The sequence below is a fragment of the Opisthocomus hoazin genome, chromosome 2 (assembly GCF_030867145.1).
Source record: "Opisthocomus hoazin isolate bOpiHoa1 chromosome 2, bOpiHoa1.hap1, whole genome shotgun sequence".
NCBI classification, from domain to species: Eukaryota; Metazoa; Chordata; class Aves; order Opisthocomiformes; family Opisthocomidae; genus Opisthocomus; species Opisthocomus hoazin.
Genome location: NC_134415.1, coordinates 126,916,274 through 126,935,043, shown reverse-complemented (window position 1 = coordinate 126,935,043; position 18,770 = coordinate 126,916,274). Strand labels below are relative to the sequence as shown.

Genomic DNA, 18,770 nt, shown 5'->3' with positions numbered 1-18,770 from the left:
GCCTTGGTGCTCATTGCATCTCACCCTGAAGGGAGACCACAGCCTTGCTGGGAGAATGCTTGTAGCTGCGTCCTGGTGGAAGAGGCTGTAGCACGTTTCTAAGAGGTTCAGCGCCGTCATACTTCATTCAGAATGATTTTTTCTGCAGTTGGCTGGAAATTGCAGATCCAATTAATAGCATTGTATCTTCACTTCAAAGATTGCAGTTGATGAAATCTTTGCTTAAAATAAGTTTATTTAATGGGGCACATGCCCGCAGTCTCACACTGCTCAGAAACAAGGAGGTTAACTGACTTCTTTTCTCTCTCTCTCTCATAAAGGTTTAATCCCAAACCAGACCTTTGCCTTTACAACTCCTTGCGGGTTTATCCTGAACTATTTACAAGTATCTGATTCCCTCCAAGAAAGATTGGTGTGGCTCAAACCAGGATATACAGAAAGTAACAACAACAAAAATACTCCCTTTTGTCTTTTCACAAGCCTCCGTGCCTGCCAACTGGAAAAATATATAGTCAAAGTGTTGGTGACCTCTAAACTTTATAATGACACTGGTTTCATTCATTTCTCTCTATGGTTTCTCTGCTTTTTGATAGTGTATGTCATCTACCTGTGTTTGCCTTACAAATTCTGCTTTTTTTTAACTCCAAGCATCTTTAAAATCTGCATCTTGTTCCCCTGAATTCAATAAAGAATCCCCACCAGCTGCAACTGGAACCTTTCCAGGCCTGCAGTGCTTGAAGGAGGGCCCTTTAAAGCTCTCGATCAGGGCTGACTCACGTACCTTGATTCTCTCTTGTCTTATCAAGGTTCTAAAACAAAACGGTGAGTCTGGGGAAGGAATGGTTTTCCCACCCAGCACACAGCGTTTGTGTTAGGCCCTTGAAGGAAAGAAAATATTCAAGTGAACAGACTTTCCTTCAAGCTTGTCGTCAGCTCACTGCCTAAGCAGAGATTCCTTAGGGGATGACAAGCCACGATGGAACGTGCTTTTGCCATACGTTCTCTGCTGCTGGAGCAGCACAGCGATGAGCGTAGTGCTTACTGACAGGTTGGTGTCAGGTTGTCAGCCCGCACTGATCACGGGGAACGGGTGCCAGCTAAAATCTCACACTCCTCGTTGACGTGGCTGCTTTAAAACCGCACTGCTGGTCAGGCTGGTGGGAATTTGGATTGGTGCAAAATCAAGAAGGTACTTTGCAAATATACTGAAACATTTTGTTTCAATGTGAGTATTTTTGGCATATTGCAGGACCACATGATAACTATAAACCATGGGACTAGACACTCAGGCCTTTCCAACAGGAATGAGCAAGGCAGCAGCAGGTTACTGCATGACTAAGTCATTTCCCTTAGGAAGTTCCACAACAGTAGATCTTTTTTTATCTGTCAGACATTTTCTAGTTTGCAAAAGTGCAAGGAATACAGACAGTACGAAGGGCTGGAAATCTGGAGATCCAAATTTATGCATAGGAATGCATTGTCTTTCATGAAATAAGCATTGTCTTTCATGTTGTGCATAGGAATGCATTGTCTTTCATGATAAAGCAAGAACTTGAGCGTAGCAGCAAGTCCCAGGCCAGTGCCCTGTGAAACGAACTTTCCACTTGATTTTCAATTGTCAGCTAACCTCCGGAGCACAGTACATGATCCAGAGGACAAAGTACTGTAAGGGCATAGCAATCTGTTCTTCATTCCGAGTGCCTCACAACCTTCAGGATTGGTGCTTTTGCACTTGTTTTAAGCTGTTCATCAAACAATCGGTGCGTTACAGTGATGAGAGCCAAGAGCGTCTCTCCACTGTGGATAAGAGAAGAACCCAAGGCCAAGTTTAAGTGATTTCCCTGAATTTGCAGAGTATAACTGACAAAATAGTGGGGTGGAACCCCAGTCTCGACAGTGTTAGCCTCGTGCTTGAACTTCCAGCACAGTGATCTCCCTCAAATAATTGATCTTTGTTCTGGAACAAGTCACACTTAATTTTGCAGATGGAAAACTGATGGTTAATAGAAGTGGTCCAGTTCTGTAAGTTACTCCTGTGCTGAGATGCACAAGCTGCCTAGAAGGTTTTTCAAAGTAAGGCACTGAATTCCAATTTATTTTAATGCAAGTCAGGGTGTCATTTAGTTAGTCAGTTGTGTTATTTAACTTTGTACGTCATCATCTGAGTAGGGAGCTCCATTTACCCTCAATGGAAAGAAAGCAGCCAAAGGTGGCTCGCTTAGATGTGGGTGTCTGCATTGTCAGCTTCCCCACTTTGATGAGAGAACTCCCAGTACGACCAGGTGAGATGCTCTTTGAATTTTATCTTAAATATTTGTATTGGGATGACTGCGCTGGTGATGGCAAACACAAGATGCCCAGATTCACTCCTCAGGTAAGTGCTTGCATTCTGCTACAGTGTCTTAGAAGATCGCTTAGGTGACAACACAATCCAGGGCTGGGCAGGAAATACCATTAAATTAGTTATAACTGCACCATAAGGGAGAGCCGTGGATGTTGTCTACCTCGACTTCAGCAAGGCTTTCGACACAGTCTCCCATGATATCCTCCTAGGGAAGCTCAGGAAGTGTGGGCTGGATGAGTGGTCGGTGAAGTGGATTGAGAACTGGCTGAATGGCAGAACTCAGAGGGTTGTCATCAGCGGCGCTGAGTCTAGTTGGAGGCTGGTAACAAGTGGTGTCCCCCAGGGGTCAGTACTGGGCCCAGTCTTGTTTAACTTCTTCATCAACGACCTGGATGAAGAGCTAGAATGTACCCACAGCAAGTTTGCTGATGACACCAAACTGGGAGGAGTGGTAGACACACCGGAAGGCTGTGCTGCCATTCAGTGAGACCTGGACAGGCTGGAGAGCTGGGCAGAGAGGAACCTGATGAGGTTCAACAAAGCCAAATGCAGGGTCCTGCACCTGGGGAGGAACAACCCCATGCATCAGTACAGGCTTGGGGTGGACGTGCTGGAGAGCAGCTGTGTGGAGAGGGACCTGGGTGTCCTGGTGGACGACAGGTTGACCATGAGCCAGCAGTGTGCCCTGGCTGCCAAGAAGGCCAATGGGGATCCTGGGGTGCATGAACAAGAGTGTGGCCAGCAGGACAAGGGAGGTTCTCCTTACCCTCTACACTGCCCTGGTGAGGCCTCATCTGGAGTGCTCTTGTCCAGTTCTGGGCTCCCCAGTTCAAGAAAGATGAAGAGCTACTGGAGAGAGTCCAGCGGAGGGCTACGAGGATGATGAGGGGACTGGAACATCTCTCCTACGAGGAGAGGCTGAGGGAGCTGGGCTTGTTCAGCCTGGAGAAGAGAAGGCTGCGAGGGGACCTAATAAATGCTTACAAATATCTGAAGGGTGGGTGTCAGGAGGATGGGGCCAAGCTCTTTTCAGTGGTGCCCAGTGACAGGACAAGGGGCAATGGGCACAAACTGAGGCACAGGAAGTTCCGTCTGAACATGAGGAAGAACTTCTTCCCTCTGACGGTGACAGAGCACTGGAACAGGCTGCCCAGGGAGGTGGTGGAGTCTCCTTCTCTGGAGATATTCAAGACCCGCCTGGACAAGATCCTGTGCAGCCTGCTGTAGGTGACCCTGCTTCGGCAGGAGGGTTGGACTGGATGACCCACAGAGGTCCCTTCCAACCCCTACCATTCTGTGATTCTGTGATAAATTGACTTCATGAAACACAGGAAGAAACAACTTGTCCCCTGTACAGTATGCTATGCTTCCTTTCCTAGTCCTCTGGACAAGGGCAGCCCTGCCCTTTAAATTTTCTACATATAGCATAAGCACATCTGAAATTCAGAGTCTGCTGGGGAAGTTCCGATTCGCTTCTCACTGAGTCTGAAAGGTGAAATTTGAGCCGTATTTCATACATAAACACCTCGACTTTGGTTTTTAAAAATGAAGTACATGAACAGGTAATAAATCAGGCTATTAAACTATTAAACAGTAATAAGACACGTCTTTTGGTTATATCTCATATATCAACTATAGTATCTTTTTGTTTTACAGAGATTTTGTCTGTAGAGTGGTGTATTTTTCATATTACATACACTTAAAAAGCATTTACAAGTGGATGTGGACGTCTTCTGGTCCTAATTTTTTCACAGAGGGAGCTCACGTTACATCATCAACGCGCATCTCATTGTTCTGTTCAGAAACCTGCAGTTAGCAGATGGGAATATATATTTTGCTATTTGTTTTAAAGCAACTGGGGAAGTCAAAGCAAATACTCTGAGGTGGAAGATGATTATTAAAATACAGTTTCATTTTCCTATCAGGTTATTTTTTAAAGCTGAGAAAATGTTGATAATTGACCTTCACCATAACGAGTCTCCTTCCAGCACATTAACATTTTCTCCACCTGCTGACACACTCCTCTGACCCTTCTTGTTTTCCGCTGTTGTCCCTTCTGCATTTCTCTCTACCGTCTCCTTGCCTTCCCCACAAACAAACTTGCATAATGTTCTCCTGCCTCTTCTCCTCTTCCCAGATATTTTTCTTCAGCTTTCACATGCGCCCATCTCAGTTACTGGCGTTTACTCCTGCTCCCCACATTCCTTTTCCCGTTTTCCTGTGCCCTGGGCTGGCAGAGGTGAGTGGTCCCCAGAGGATGCTTCACCTCTTAGTATTTGGGACAGAAGACCAAGTGCAATTTCATTCCATATGGAGCATCTGTGAGTAACAACCCAGGACAAGATAATCACAGAATGGTAGGGGTTGGAAGGGACCTCTGTGGGTCATCTAGTCCAACCCTCCTGCCGAAGCAGGGTCACCTACAGCAGGCTGCACAGGACCTTGTCCAGGCGGGTCTTGAATATCTCCAGAGAAGGAGACTCCACAATCTCCCTGGGCAGCCTGTTCCAGTGCTCCGTCACCCTCAGAGGGAAGAAGTTCTTCCTCATGTTCAGGCAGAACTTCCTGTGCTTCAGTTTGTGCCCGTTGCCCCTTGTCCTGTCGCTGGGCACCACTGACAAAGAGTTTGGCTCCATCCTCCTGACACCCACCCTTAAGATATGTATAGGCATTTCTAAGGTCCCCTCTCAGCCTTCTCTTCTCCAGGCTGAATAAGCCCAGCTCCCTCAGCCTCTCCTCGTAGGAGAGATGTTCCAGTCCCCTCACCATCCTCGTAGCCCTCCGCTGGGCTGTCTCCAGTAGCTCCTCATCTTTCTTGAAGTGGGGAGCCCAGAACTGGACACAGTACTCCAGATGGGGCCTCGCTAGGGCAGAGTAGAGGAGGTGAACCTCCTTCGACCTGCTGGCCACACTCTTGTTCATGTACCCCAGGATCCCATTGGCCTTCTTGGCAACCAGGGCACACTGCTGGCTCATGGTCAACTTGTTGTCCCCCAGCACTCCCAGGTCCATCTCCGCAGAGCTGCTCTCCAGCAGGTCTGCCCCAAGCCTGTACTGATGCATGGGGTTGTTCCTCCCCAGGTGTAGGACCCTGCATTTGCGCTTGTGGAACTTCATCAGGTTCCACTGCACCCAACTCTCCAGCCTATCCAGGTCTCACTAAATGGCAGCACAGCCTGCCAGTGTATCCACCACTCCTCCCAGTTTGGTGTCATCAGGAAACTTGCTGAAGGTACACTCTGTCGCTTCTCCCCATAATACCACCCTAGAGGCCAACTTCATTTAGGGATTTTCACAACTTCTTGTGAATAAACCTAGTTTAATCTAGTGCAATATTTATGAAAGTTGGTGCCAGTGCCAGTGGCAGGAATTCAGGGGAAGCCAAGCTCCTTAAAGTTTCCTAACCCCTGACTTAGGAATTAGTTTGTGCCTTAGGTATGTTACAGCTCATGTCTCATTTTGTTTGTTCTTTTGTAATCCACATTCCACAGCAACAGAAATTCTCATGGCCACAGAAGTGTTTAAGCCTAGCTTTTAATCCTGTTCTTGGCCTTAGATGTAGTTTATAAAATTAAACTAATTATTAGGGTTTAAATATGGTAGAAGTTTTCAAGCACTCAAAGTCCATTCACTATTGTTTTCAATTGTTTTTTAAAATCTGTGCCAAATCTGCCTGCGATTTAACTCTTCTTGTCTTCACCGAACCTAATGCAAAGACAGATGTGGTCAGCTGAGCAAGCAGGGGAAGCAAAACTGCTGCCGTTATTGAGCCATATTTTGTACAACACTTCAACCCCTATAGATGTGGGTTTATGTCCTTTCAAATCACAAACAGTAAGTCAGAGAGAGAGAGATTTAAACTGTAGGAGCTCATCATTTGCACCTCAGAATCTCTTTGGTAAAAACTGGCTAGCAGGATGATGTCATGGTGTACACACGCGTTAAACGGAATCAGCAAACTCTCTTCTCAGTTGCAGTCGTGTCGGTGCTCCAGCTGGCGGGGAACTCGGCGTCTCAGGAGCTGCCACTGAAGCGAGGAGAGCTCGCACTGCGTCCGCAGGATTACGAACTGCCGGCTGGGTTATCCTGGGGTTGCCTTTTGGCACGCTACACAGAGTGCTCCTCCAGAAAACCATGCTCCGGCAGCTTTGGTGGCGGAAGAGCTGTTACACCTCAGCAAGTGACAGCCGAAGTGCACAGTTCCTTTTGCTAAGAGCTTCCTTCCCTTCTCGCCGTGCCGTTTGCGACACGCAGAAGGCACCCGTCGCTCGCCGACGGCCACATTCCCACCTCACCTCTTCAGACTAAGGCTGCTCGACTGCGTTTCGAGCTTGTGTTTTGAGGAGCTGGAACCACACCTCTGACGGAGCAAGGAACGTTTTGATAGCAGCCACTTCATCATCTTTTCCTGGCAGCGAATATTTCTTGCTGCCTGTATGGTTTTCTGTCTGCATTGCTGGAAAGCTACACTCTCAGCTGTATTTGTTTGGTAACACCTTGTGTTCAACCTACGGTTTTCTCCGATGGCTGTTTTACTGATAGAGCCAAGAGTTTGCAGATAGATTGCATTAAAAAGTCAAAAATATAAGATAAAAAACCCAAAATAATAAATCCTCTTTTAATTATAGCTGTTTCCCTGAAAGTAAGTTTAGTTTGCATATTTATATGTTTAGCATATAAATCCTATCTATTTCCTCTAAAGCGGAAATTCTTGAAAAAAATAGCATTTATTTTGTTGTGTAGCTTAAAGACAGTATTTGAGAGTTGCTTAAAAATATATACTTAAACCTCTGTATTTGACATAAGATACGCAGTGGCAACACGACGTGCTGCATTCCTACTCCTTTGGACCCGTGAGTGAGCCCACGTTTCAACCTATGTTGTGCAACCATCTCCGCGTTTCAGCGAGCTGCAGCTCCCTGATTCTCCACCTTTGCAGCTGAAGAGAGACGCACGTTGTCTCTCCCACTCCACATCATCGACGCAGGATTTTCAGCAGAGCTGTCGGTGCTGAAGAAATGAACTCGCCAGCCACAGCAACACTGCAATTGTTTGATTTCGCGTCGGAAAGTTTTGCTGAAGATGTAGTAAATGAAAGGGTTATAGGCTGTTGAAGATTTGGCAAACAGACAGGGCAGCAGTGTAACAACGGGCTGTAGGGAATCGCTGGAGTTAAATATGGACCAGAAGCTGGCTGCTGCGTACGGCGTCCACGAGCTCAGGAACCCGACCGAGATGAGCACAGCCATCTGCAAGGGAAACAGGGCTTCGGTTCTCAGCTTGCACTGGCTGGGCCTGATACGTCGTGTGTGGGTGAAACCACACCTGAACCAGCTGAAATACCTGAAACTGTATGTTTGCTAGGTTGTGACATGAGCACAGATAACACTGGACAGTGCACATACGTTTTTATTCCCACCTAGCAGATCTAAGCTGTGGGTTTCTTACGAGGCAGTTGTTGTTTTCATCTCCTCCCCTGACTCTGGCTGCAATATGTCATGGGAGACATGGCCTAGCCAGAAAGTATAGCCTGTCAATAGATGGGCCTCTAGAAAGTTTGGGTCAATTCTGCTTTTCCACAGCTAAAGTGCTTATTTGAAAAACTGTTACATTAAAAAATTCGGTTTCCCTATAGAATTTCTGTGTAGCTCTCAGCATAGGCACTCAATCAATAAAAAACACCTAGGATGACAGAACAAGATCTTCACCCCAAGTAGATTCAACAGCTATTCCAACATGAACAGAAATCTGTACGTTCATAAAAATCATGGGTGCAACTGCCTAAAGAGGGTTTAACACGCTATGTTGTACCTACAATATATAATCCTGATCAAGCTACTGAAATGAGAAGGTTTCCAGGAGCCCCCTGCTTCTCTGAGGACTGGGGAGTGCGGTTGAGACTGGAACCACATCACACATCTTTGGTCAATATTAGGCAAAGGCAATGAAGGGTCATTATGAGCCATGCATGAGCAGAGCCTGTTCTCTGGGGTAACTCACCAAGGTCAGCTTCTTCTCCAGTTTAGCTGCGTTAGGGATCCTGTTAATATTCTGGATCTCCTGGTACGCTTTATGAACCTTCCAGGCGATTCCCAAGTAACAGGCAACGATGGTCAGTGCAGGCAGGACTGTGCACAGGAGGAACATGCTGAGGATGAATGAAAAGCCATTGGAGGAGTTGTGGAACTTGCTCCAGGCTATTGTACAGGAGATGCCAAATGGCTCAGGGCCGTAGTAGCCCCAGCCTACTAAGGGCAAAATAGCCCAGAGCAAGGAGTAGAGCCAGATGAAAGCAATCAAGATGCAAATGGTGTTCTTGCTGATTTTGTTATCTGCAAGAAAGAGGAAGAGCAAGCGTATATGAATCTCATCTCAGCCACATGGTTTTTTCCATAACTTCTTCTCCAATGGAAGGATAGTGGCTACAAGTATGCCTGGGCTGCTGCTGCAGTTCCCTAACCTTTGGTCTTCTTGAAAAACATAACAGAGAGTGTCTATGGATTGGGTGAGATCTCAGTGCAGCCCTTGGTGCTGATCTAAAATCTGCTAAATCAGGGAGCTTTGCAAGCTCAAGCTGACCAAAAAGTACCATGCTTCCAGCCCAGGAATGTCAGGGGAACACTCTTTCCTCTCAAGGTTCAATAGTTGTGCTTGCACACAAATAGGAAGAGAAGACAGTCTGGTCCAGCAAAACATTTGGGCTCTGCACCCTCAGTTAGTGTCACCTGGTATTACTGAGAGGTGAGAAGGCTCACTGTTTAATAAGGAATTTAATCAAATCCTTTAAGGAACATTGGAGGTTTGATATTGGACTAAAAGTTGAGGCTTATTCCTACAGTTATTGAACTCCACACCATGTTCAGCAAAGTACCTCTCTGAATATAATAGCCCAAACGCACCCTTATGAGTTTACCAGAGATGTAATTACTCACTGTTAGATTTGGATGAATTGGTAACAAGGAATCGAATCACAGCCATGGCACACAGGGTCATCATGCTGCAGACACCAAAAAGGAAACCCATCAGGGCATAATATATGCAGGAGGCATCTCCTCCCAGCCAAGCGTGGTTCCAGGCGGATGCAATGGCCAACGGATACATGCTGATTGCCATTCCAATATCTGCTACTGCCAAGTTGACTGTAAGCAGCTCCGGTGACTTCAGGAGGGAAGAGCGCTTCACAGCTGTAGCTAGGACAGCTGAATTTCCAAGGATTGTGAGGATGGCTGAAAGAGAATAATCAGAAGAGACAATAATATCACACAGCACATCTGTGAAATGCTTATCTGTACAAAAGATGTGAAAAACGCTGGTGGTTAGCCTGGCGCTAAAGTCTAGAAGACAGCACGGACTGTGAGACTAGCCGGGATTCAGCATCCCCCAGGCCAACGCTGTGCCGCACTGCTGCTTTGCAAACACGCCGGTGTGTCTCTGCTATGCCCTGCTATGACACCTTGTTCTTCAGCTCATGGCGAGAAGACGTGTGCTCTTAGATAGCAGATAGGAAATACCACCTGGCTGGTATTTCTGAGAGCTGCTCCACAGCTCGGCATCCTCACCACAGCATCCACTGGTTCGCTTCAGCCAGCTCCTGGGTTTCAGTTCCTGCCTCCCTGCTAGACGGGGATTTCCCAGTCAGGCTGTGTTTCCACTATGGACCTGCTAGAGCAAAGAGTGCTTCAGATTTCTGTTCACAGCCTCCTGTAGTGCTGGCCAGCCTTACTGACCGGGGGAAATTTTGTCATATGAATAGTAGATCGTATCTTGCCCCTTCCTATCACCACACTATAGCTCTTTCCATGTCACACCTCCCTCTCGACGCATTATATTCCCCCGAGGCTCCTATCACTTGAATAGCCCACACCCGTTCACTCCACTCTCTTACAGTATCTTGCACAACATACCATCACGTAAAATGGGCCTATCCACCTTCATTTTTCCCTGGTAATATCCCCACTTACTTCTCCTTCCCACTGAAGAACTCCAGCCATCCTGCCTGCTTGTCCCCTCCTCTCATCTGGTGCCCTGCACTTCCCAAAGCCTTCCCGCTTTGCCTCGTAGCTTCCTCTGGAGCCCCAGCACAAGCCTCCTGGGCTCTGAGCTGCCTTGACAGTTGGCGTGTGCTGCCTGGGCAGCTCAGGGTCCTCGCTGGTCAAGCAGCTGAGAACTGCTCTGTGCCGCAGTTCAGACACCCACGCTGTTCTGGTGGTCTCTGAGCGCAGTGAGCCAGACCATGCAAATTGTTTTGCCAGAGGCATGCAACAGCCCAGCGATTGCTTTGCAAAAGGACCTGTCAGGCATACATTATTCAGATATGCCATAGGGCTTCAGAGCATTCATGACAACAGTGTCAAAAGTATACGCAGCAAACAACTCATTTTCTCTTTTCTTGCAAGTGAACATTGTGCTGGAGGTACATTTTGATCAAAGGTTTTCCTGAGAAGGTGTCCTCTAAAGTCAGAAGTGAAATAGGGAAACAGAAGAAGATTCTGTCATGTTTGCTTGCTGCTATGAAAGCAGAAAGGCTGCATTTGCTCACAGCTACCCCATAATAAAGTGCCCACAGAGGAATTAATAAAGGCGCATGCAACAAAATGGAATAAATACATTGGCGTAAATCCCAGGATGGGCAGAGATGCCAAGAGAAACCCTTAAACAGAACAGAGATACAAATCTGAGACGCCGCATCCCTCACTCATTCACTTTCTAACCACACGTGTTCCCTTGGCACCTCTGGATCTGCTTGAAGAGTTCCCTGAGCTCTCGAGAGTTGCATGTCTGCACACGCAGAGATGCCCACGGTGGCTTGGCACGGGACCGCTTGCTGACAGAGCAACCTGTGGCGTGGTGGGAAGAGCTGCCGAATGACAGCCATGGGCTGGGATATCCTCAGGCTTCAGGAGGGAAATGAACCCAGTTCACTTTCTTCTGACAGAGCCCTGACCCCTAATCAAGAGGCAGAAAGTAGCTCTTGGTCTCACCTTCAGAGGTGGACGTCCAGGAACACCCTCTCTTTTACTTCACCAGATGTTGTTCCCCCCCATCCCACTGCCTGTGGGGCTGCTGGCTGGCACGGGACAGAACTGTGAACTGCATCTATGTACTTGTTTTGTGTGAGAAAACAGCTGGCACCCTGACTTGCATTAACACAAAAACCCTTCGTTGTTTTGCAAATAGCGATTTATGTCACCCTGAGCTGTACTCTCTGCTGTCAGCACAACTGAGGGGACAGCACAGTGCAGGGAAAAGCACGTAGAAACAGGGGTGAGATGTGAAATGCTAAAGCCTAGTATTGCTGCCCAAAGCCTCTCTATTAAAGCACATAAAAATATATGCTTGTCTTTCTTAAATGCATCTCAACCAGGGTTTTCAAATGAGCTGAAGGGAGGAAGGTACTTGCATCTTAGCAAAATTCAGTTGGACTGCATGCCGAAACCAGTTCAGCTCCTCTCCAAATCTACACCGATAGCAAACAAATCACCTGGGTGCATGCAACAAACAGACAAGGAAGAAAACGCTCAGCTGAAGTCATGTTGGACAGACTGGTACACATCCCCACTTGCATTTCATTGTAAAGCTGCCTTCAGCAGGGCAAATGAGCCATTATAAAAAGCAGAAGTGCTATTTGGAAACCCTTTGCCGTTTTATACCAGTTTATCCTACCAAGACACAGCTGTTCTTCAGGCGTAATGAACATCCCCCTGCAAGGGTCACAGCAAAGTTGCTCTCCCCTGATCAGTCCCGTGAAACGGGCTGCCTCATCTCTCAGTGCACAGGGCTGAGGTGCCAGGATAAGCGGGAGACAACTTATTTTGAATACTTATGACACCACAGAAACAAACTTATGCTGGCAAGTCTTCAGCATCGAAACAAAAGATCTCAGAGCGGAGATTAATCCTGGCATCCAACCAACTTGAAGGCAGTAAGCAGGAACCTACGTGGAAACAGTTTTTCTATCATTTCCCTCCAGTTTCCTCTGGCTGACCGCAGCATGGACGGGGCAGCCCCGGTGCATCTGCTCCTAGGCTTGAAGCAAACAGGCAGACTGTGAAGGCAGAACTCACCTATGATCAGAAGAAAGACCCCAGCTCCATAATCCACTACCGGGTGGAGTTTGGAAATGTACTGCTCCTCCATTGTCCCTTGTGGAAGCAGGTGAAGGTTTTAAATCAAAGGCAAAGTGACTGTGGGGGCAAAGAGACTCTTCCTCATGGTTTGCCTGCTGCAGACGTGAGCCGGGCAGTTGGGTGCCGTCAGTAAGCAGGGACCCTTCTGGTCTCTCCTCTCTCCCTCCCTCTCGTGTGGCAGGGGAGAAGCCTGGAGCGAGAGAAAGGCTTCCTCCCCGGGGAGACAGTGAAAGCCAGGCAGAGCCACTGCCAGCACGTCCCGCCTGCCTGGCTGGCAGAGCATCTCCCCACCCACCCCCTCCTCTCACACGGCTCTGCTCCTTGGCTTGTCAAGCACCTTCACAAGGCAAATCCCCTCAGACCACCATTCCTGAGCAAAAACACTTGTCATTCAACCATCAGCAGCCTTGGGAAAATAAATCCAGGCTGAGGGATCAGGCAGGGGAAGGAAAGGTGGGAGTTTTGTTTTCCAGCTTTATGGCTGTGTATGGGAAATACAAGGTTGGGGCAGGGAGATCTCTTTGTTGAAGTATTAGAGGAAAGCTGTTTGCTGCAGGGGTTCGGAAGGGTCAAAGTCACTGAAGGCAGGACTTTCAGAGCTGCTCCAGGGCAGAACTGGAGGATGATCAGTCCGGTGTCCACAGCTGCAGAGCACCACAGCAGAACCAAGCTGTGAGTTCACTCTGGAGACACTCCAGTGTTGTTACTGGGCAAGCAACGAGAGCAATGCCTGACATCCAAGTTTACCTTCTCCTTATAATATCTGAGCCTAAAATCATCAGAATGCTCTCTCAGTCTTTACAAACAATGCGAAGTTTTGCTCCAGGTTCCAAATATGTGTTGCAGGCTCATCTATCAATTTAGGTCTTGATTTTGGTGCATGCAGTTTAGAGGTCTGTAGTTGCAATGGCATTAAGTTGACTTTTAGCCTGGGCAGTACCCCGTCAGCACATTGTAGAGCTGATCTGTTCTAAATTATTTAATTCCAGTACCTGGATATGCTAAGCTGCATTAGCATCATTCTCTGCTTGGCCTATTTTACTCTGTTCAGACATAGGGAATTTTAGGATCCCCAAGAGCACGTAAGCATCTCATGTGCAACCTAGGTGGAATTTAGGTGCGTAAGGATAGAGTAACAGCCTAAATTCTGAAATCCTTAGGAATCTGAGAGACTTTAACATCTTTGAGTCTCACCAGAAAGCAAAACTGGCCATGCACAGATATGCTGCCACCTCAGCTTTGCTGCACATCTCTGTGCTTGCTCCCCGCTGAAGCTGTCTGGGATTTACACACCAGAGTTCCCTGCACTGAAGACTTTGAGGAGTTTAATTCAGCAGCCAAGTACATGCAACACAACATACAGCACAGGGCTCAGCAGCGCTCACGGCCTTCTCGGACATCTTTGTCCTAAAAGCTTAGCCATCCTCTGTGAAATGGCGAAATCAGTTCTCTCTTCTGGTTTCAGAGGCTCAAATACCTGCTTCTCCTGTAAGAGTATTTTATTCTGCAGGTTACAGATGCTTCGGGGTGAGGAAAATGGCATGACAGAGATATGCTTTCCTCTCCACTTGAAGCTGGATTGCTCCATACCTAAGTCACGAGATTGGAGGGAGAAAAAACAAATGGTATCTGACTCTCTAGTACGGCGCTGAAGGGAGCTCTTGCTCCAAAGGTTGTTAATAGATTTTGCAATGGACAGCTATGGCACAAAAAAAGATCTGCAGGGGTAGTGTTGGCTCAGTATTGGCCACTAGCTACAGCTTCAAAATGAACCAATCTCACAGAGGTGCTGCTCAGGGTATAGTTATCACTTCAGAGAAACAAAATCCCTGTATCCGGGACCATGGCCCCACACCAGGACTCTTCACTGTCAGCATGCTGGGTGTTATGAGTTTTGTTCTTAGTAAATGTGCCTCCACCATTGAACAGAGAACTTGGGTACCAAATTCAGCACTCATTCTGCTGCCAGAGATACAAACCTTATTTTTAAAGGATACTGAGCACTACTAAGAGTTAGAGAGTTAGGTAGCTTCGTTAGCTCACAACAGTGCTCCAGTTCCCAAGTCCTGCTGTCAGGAGCTGTATGTAGGTAAGATATAGTGGAGGAGAGGAGAGAGAGAATGTCTATTCTTCCATCAGAGAACAGACACTGCAGCTCATTGTATTAACGGAATGGAGAATTCAAGGGATGCTACAACCCAATGATTCCCATCCTCAGAAAACACTTCCCTGGTCTAAGCTACTTCTTGACTAGAGGTTGGCTTATGTGTAGTCAGCTCAAATGTTTCTGAAAAATTTCCCTAACCCATCCCACGTCGCTCCAAAGTCAGTAGAAGCACAATGGAGTCTGCACATATTCATGGCATAGATACACACTAGGACATGGAACAGTCCACCGGTTCTTCTCCAGAGCTTATAAAACTCTAATTCAATGACAGTAATTGCTGGCCTAAAAAATCTGAACAGATACGACAAAAAGGTTGTGAGGTTCCTGTTTAAACTGGAGAACTGGGAAGGCATAAGCTATGGGTGAAGAGAGACAAATGTTCCAAACCTTGATCCAATAAAAAGGGCACCTACACGATGGCAGACTCACAGAATCACTGAGGCTGGAAGGCATGTGTGAAGGTCGTCTAGTCCAAGCCCCCTGCTCAGAACAGGGTTAGCTACAGTAGATTGCTCAAGGCAGTATCTGGTTGGCTTTTGTACATCTCTAAGATGGAGATTCCACAACAGGTGGAGCTCTTCTGTGAGCAACTTGTTCCAGTGCCCCTTTGTGGTCTCATTGAGTTTCATATGGTTTTTGAACAGTGACACCACCTAACTCAAGAAATCAAGCACCTACTTATTAGCTGTTCGGCGCAGGGTCCTTCATCGGATGTTCCTTGGCAGCAGACAGTCAGCTGAATGTGTTTGGTTGCTGCAATGCCTCTCAAGCCTTGGGTGTATAACAAGTATCAGTTTAGCCTAGGAAGGTAGGATATATACAATATTAATTACAAAAAGAAGTTTTTCTATCAGAAAAGGCTAAAAAAGGACAGCTATGATGTCTTAAAAACATGCCTAGTAAAGAGAGTCTTAAATAGCTTGATCAGATCAGTGTAGTCTGTTCAAGAAGAAGAGATTACCACTTGATCCCCATTTGGGGAAGAAATGTCTGCTAGAGTCAGCAAAGACACAGTAAATCCTGTGACAGAAAACAGAAGATTGCTGTATTCTGACAATTAATCCAGTATAGTGCACAGAAAACCACAATATTGGTAAATTAAACAATGCCAGATCACCACAAAGATGCTGGAATTTGACCGTTCACCTTGTTCAATTCACAGAATAGTTGATAGCATTTTTTGGGCTGGGCCAGCTAGCACTGTCCTAAGTCCCAGACACAGGTCAGCTAAAACAGGCCCAGGACCGTTCCCAGTAGGCAGTAAGGTTATCGGCTTCAAAGCAAAAGTGACACTGTTTAGTTCCCTGGTACAGATGTTGCCCATGGGTTTTGCTGTCATCCTGGGTGCAAATATTTAGCTCAGAAATAGATTCTCAAGATGCAGTCATTAGATGACAAGTGACTGTTTTAAAGGATTGTTAGTGCCCAAACAGAGTTTATAATTCTGATGATAAAGAAAATTCTTTGGAAAGTTTCCTGGGCTGTGGTACGTAGTCAGGTCACCTAACGTTTCCTTTTGGCTTTTCTTGGTGAAAACATGACAAGAGGGCCCAGTTCAGGGAGCCTGATGTCACCCAATTCAAGTCAGATCTCCTGCTTTCCCACTTGTTGCATGGTTCATCCTCTACTGAAATAAGATACTACATTTCTTCAGGCAAGCAAAGAGAAACGAGAGGCAAGATTAAAACATTTTGCTGCAAATTTAATTACTCCCTGGAGACCCCATTGGCTACATCAGGAGCCTAGTCCTCTTCCAGCTTTTGTGGGCACCTTAGATTACACTGTGTGGATATTTCATGCTGGTTTAGATGGCATTTCTTTTATTGTGAAACCCTGAGCTTAGCATTCACATGGGGTAGGATTACATCAACAGTTCAGTTATGAAATGGAAGAAAAGAAAATAAATTATTAAAACCAGAAGAGTTGACTGATCCCAAATCCAGTCCATTATTCATGTGTCGTTTAACAATAGCAAGTTTTACCCAGCATTATCTTTCTGCAAGTCAGATCAATCTAGATCATCTGTTTACAACCAAAGCACAGTCAAAGTTTATACCTCTTGACAGACCCAATTTTGGGGGATCATATTTTAGAATTCTTTTGTGCAATTTCCCTTCAATTTAAGAAAGTACACTGTAAATTAGACAGATGGAAGAATAAAGTTGCTACCTACTCACTTCTGAAAGGTTATGTGAAACTTCAAACAAAAAGTGAAGCCATATATACATATTTGAAGTAAATCTATACATATATAATAAACAAGTTCCTACTGTTGATGTAAAACAGGGTATGGGTTGAGTAATTACATGATGCTACCAAGTTAGAATGTCCTACAACTTTATTCTTCCTTTCCACATGAAAAAGAAAGGAAAAAAAAGAGTATTCTCAATCTGTACGAACAAGGGAATTGTTCTAAATTATCAGTTTGCCAGTGTGTGGTAGTTCATTTTGCGGAGATAAAATGTCTCAATGTTTGGAGCTGTTTGGGCCAAGAATATAGGGTTAGGTTTGATACCATATATCAATATCATTGATACCTCCTGATAGCTGGAGAGGGCTATGAATCTATGTCCATATCTGCACAGAATTCATGTCTATCAAAACTGGTTGTGTATTATTTATAAGAGCAGCATAGCTTTGCTATTTCTGTTTATCTCTGGCTGCTCGGTCCATATCTTCTCTTCCATGAAGACACTGAGATTTCAAGCTGAGCAGAGTACTGCAAAGAGTCTATTTGGACAGTCCCTTTTGGGTGCCTTCTCCTTGCTTCAAAATGAGTCTGCCATGATGCACACTCTAGCTTTTTCATTAACAAACGCCACCTTTTTCAAACTCCTTGGAGGCCATCACTTCATCATATTCTCCGGGAATTCCTACAACTTCCTTCATTTAACTATTCGGCTGTGTCTGCAGTCTTACTTTTGGAAGCTCTTCTTTGAGCTGAGACCTCTAGCTGAGCTTCTAGCTTTCACCTCCATTTATGAAAACCAGAATCAGCATTTAAGTTGAATTCAACAATCAAATCTTTCTTAAACTGGTATCTGCAACCTCAAGCATAGTAATTTGTAAATTGTTTCCTGCTGGATGTCTGCACTGACTTGAATGTTAATGCTTGAGGGCTTATTTACAAAGTCTAAATTCAGTCTAGGGACACTAACCTGCCTAGCTTCCCTCTACAGTAACTGAAGGTAGCTGCCCGCTTGAAGAATTCAGTTTGCATCAATAAATTTTGCTCTTTCGCTAAACCCATTTTTACACATAATACTTGGCTGCTGGTTAACCCAGTCAAAGTGAGTACAGCTCTCCACCGTAGATCTGAGTTGCAGCTGTTATGCAAGTGAGTGTTTGACCCCAGAGCAGAAAATGGACTCCAAACCCAAGACCATCTTGTACGCACAGGAGTGAAAGATGATTTTAAAACTTTAAATATCACTTTTATTCTTCACTTTTAAGAGTTGTTCAATGCCACTGGCAGTTTGAGGTGAGAGTAAATAGCAGTTTAACACTAAACAAATGACCAGTGATTGAGATATGAGGAAACAAACACTTGTACAACTTCCACACTAGCTGGATATCTTGGAAGTATATCACAGAATCTCAGAATGGTAGGGGTTGGAAGGGACCTCTGTGGGTCATCCAGTCCAACCCCCCTGCCGAAGCAGGGTCACCTACAGCAGGCTGCACGGGACCTTGTCCAGGCGGGTTTTGAATATCTCCAGAGAAGGAGACTCCACAAACTCCCTGGGCAGCCTGTTCCAGTGCTCCATCACCCTCAGAGGGAAGAAGTTCTTCCTCATGTTCAGGTGAAACTTCCTGTGCTTCAGTTTGTGCCCATTGCCCCTTGTCCTGTCACTGGGCACCACTGAAAAGAGTTTGGCCCCATCCTCCTGACACCCACCCTTCAGATATTTATAAGCATTTATTAGGTCCCCTCTCAGCCTTCTCTTCTTCAGGCTAAACAAGCCCAGCTCCCTCAACCATTCCTTGTAGGAGAGACGCTCCAGTCCCCTCATCATCCTCATAGCAAAAGTCAGAGCCAGAAGCTCATATTTATTAAACAACAATGTCTTCTTTTGTTCATAGCTGGTAACCATTGATACTCATTCCACATTGGTGAAAAGAAGACAACCTG

The 18,770-nt window shown here is 46.0% G+C and overlaps 1 protein-coding gene across 1 annotated transcript; it reads right to left on the bottom strand.

Annotated features, from left to right (window-relative positions):
* Positions 1-7,245: 7,245 nt before the first annotated feature.
* LOC104332759 (opsin-5) lies at positions 7,246-12,481 on the bottom strand. The gene is made up of 4 exons (XM_009938196.2): positions 12,409-12,481; positions 9,277-9,570; positions 8,345-8,676; positions 7,246-7,593 (listed from the first exon to the last, which is right to left on the bottom strand). The coding sequence occupies exons 1-4, from the start codon at positions 12,479-12,481 to the stop codon at positions 7,246-7,248; spliced, it is 1,047 nt and encodes a 348-aa protein (XP_009936498.1).
* Between the last annotated feature and the right edge of the window lie 6,289 nt (positions 12,482-18,770).

Coding starts and splice junctions, on each gene's coding strand:
- LOC104332759 (XM_009938196.2), bottom strand. CDS start 12,481: ATGGAGGAGCAGTACATTTCCAAACTCCACCCGGTAGTGGATTATGGA. Junction 9,571..12,408: donor GGTCTTTCTTCTGATCATAG/GTGAGTTCTGCC, acceptor ATTCTCTTTCAG/CCATCCTCACAATCCTTGGA. Junction 8,677..9,276: donor CAATTCATCCAAATCTAACA/GTGAGTAATTAC, acceptor TCTTTCTTGCAG/ATAACAAAATCAGCAAGAAC.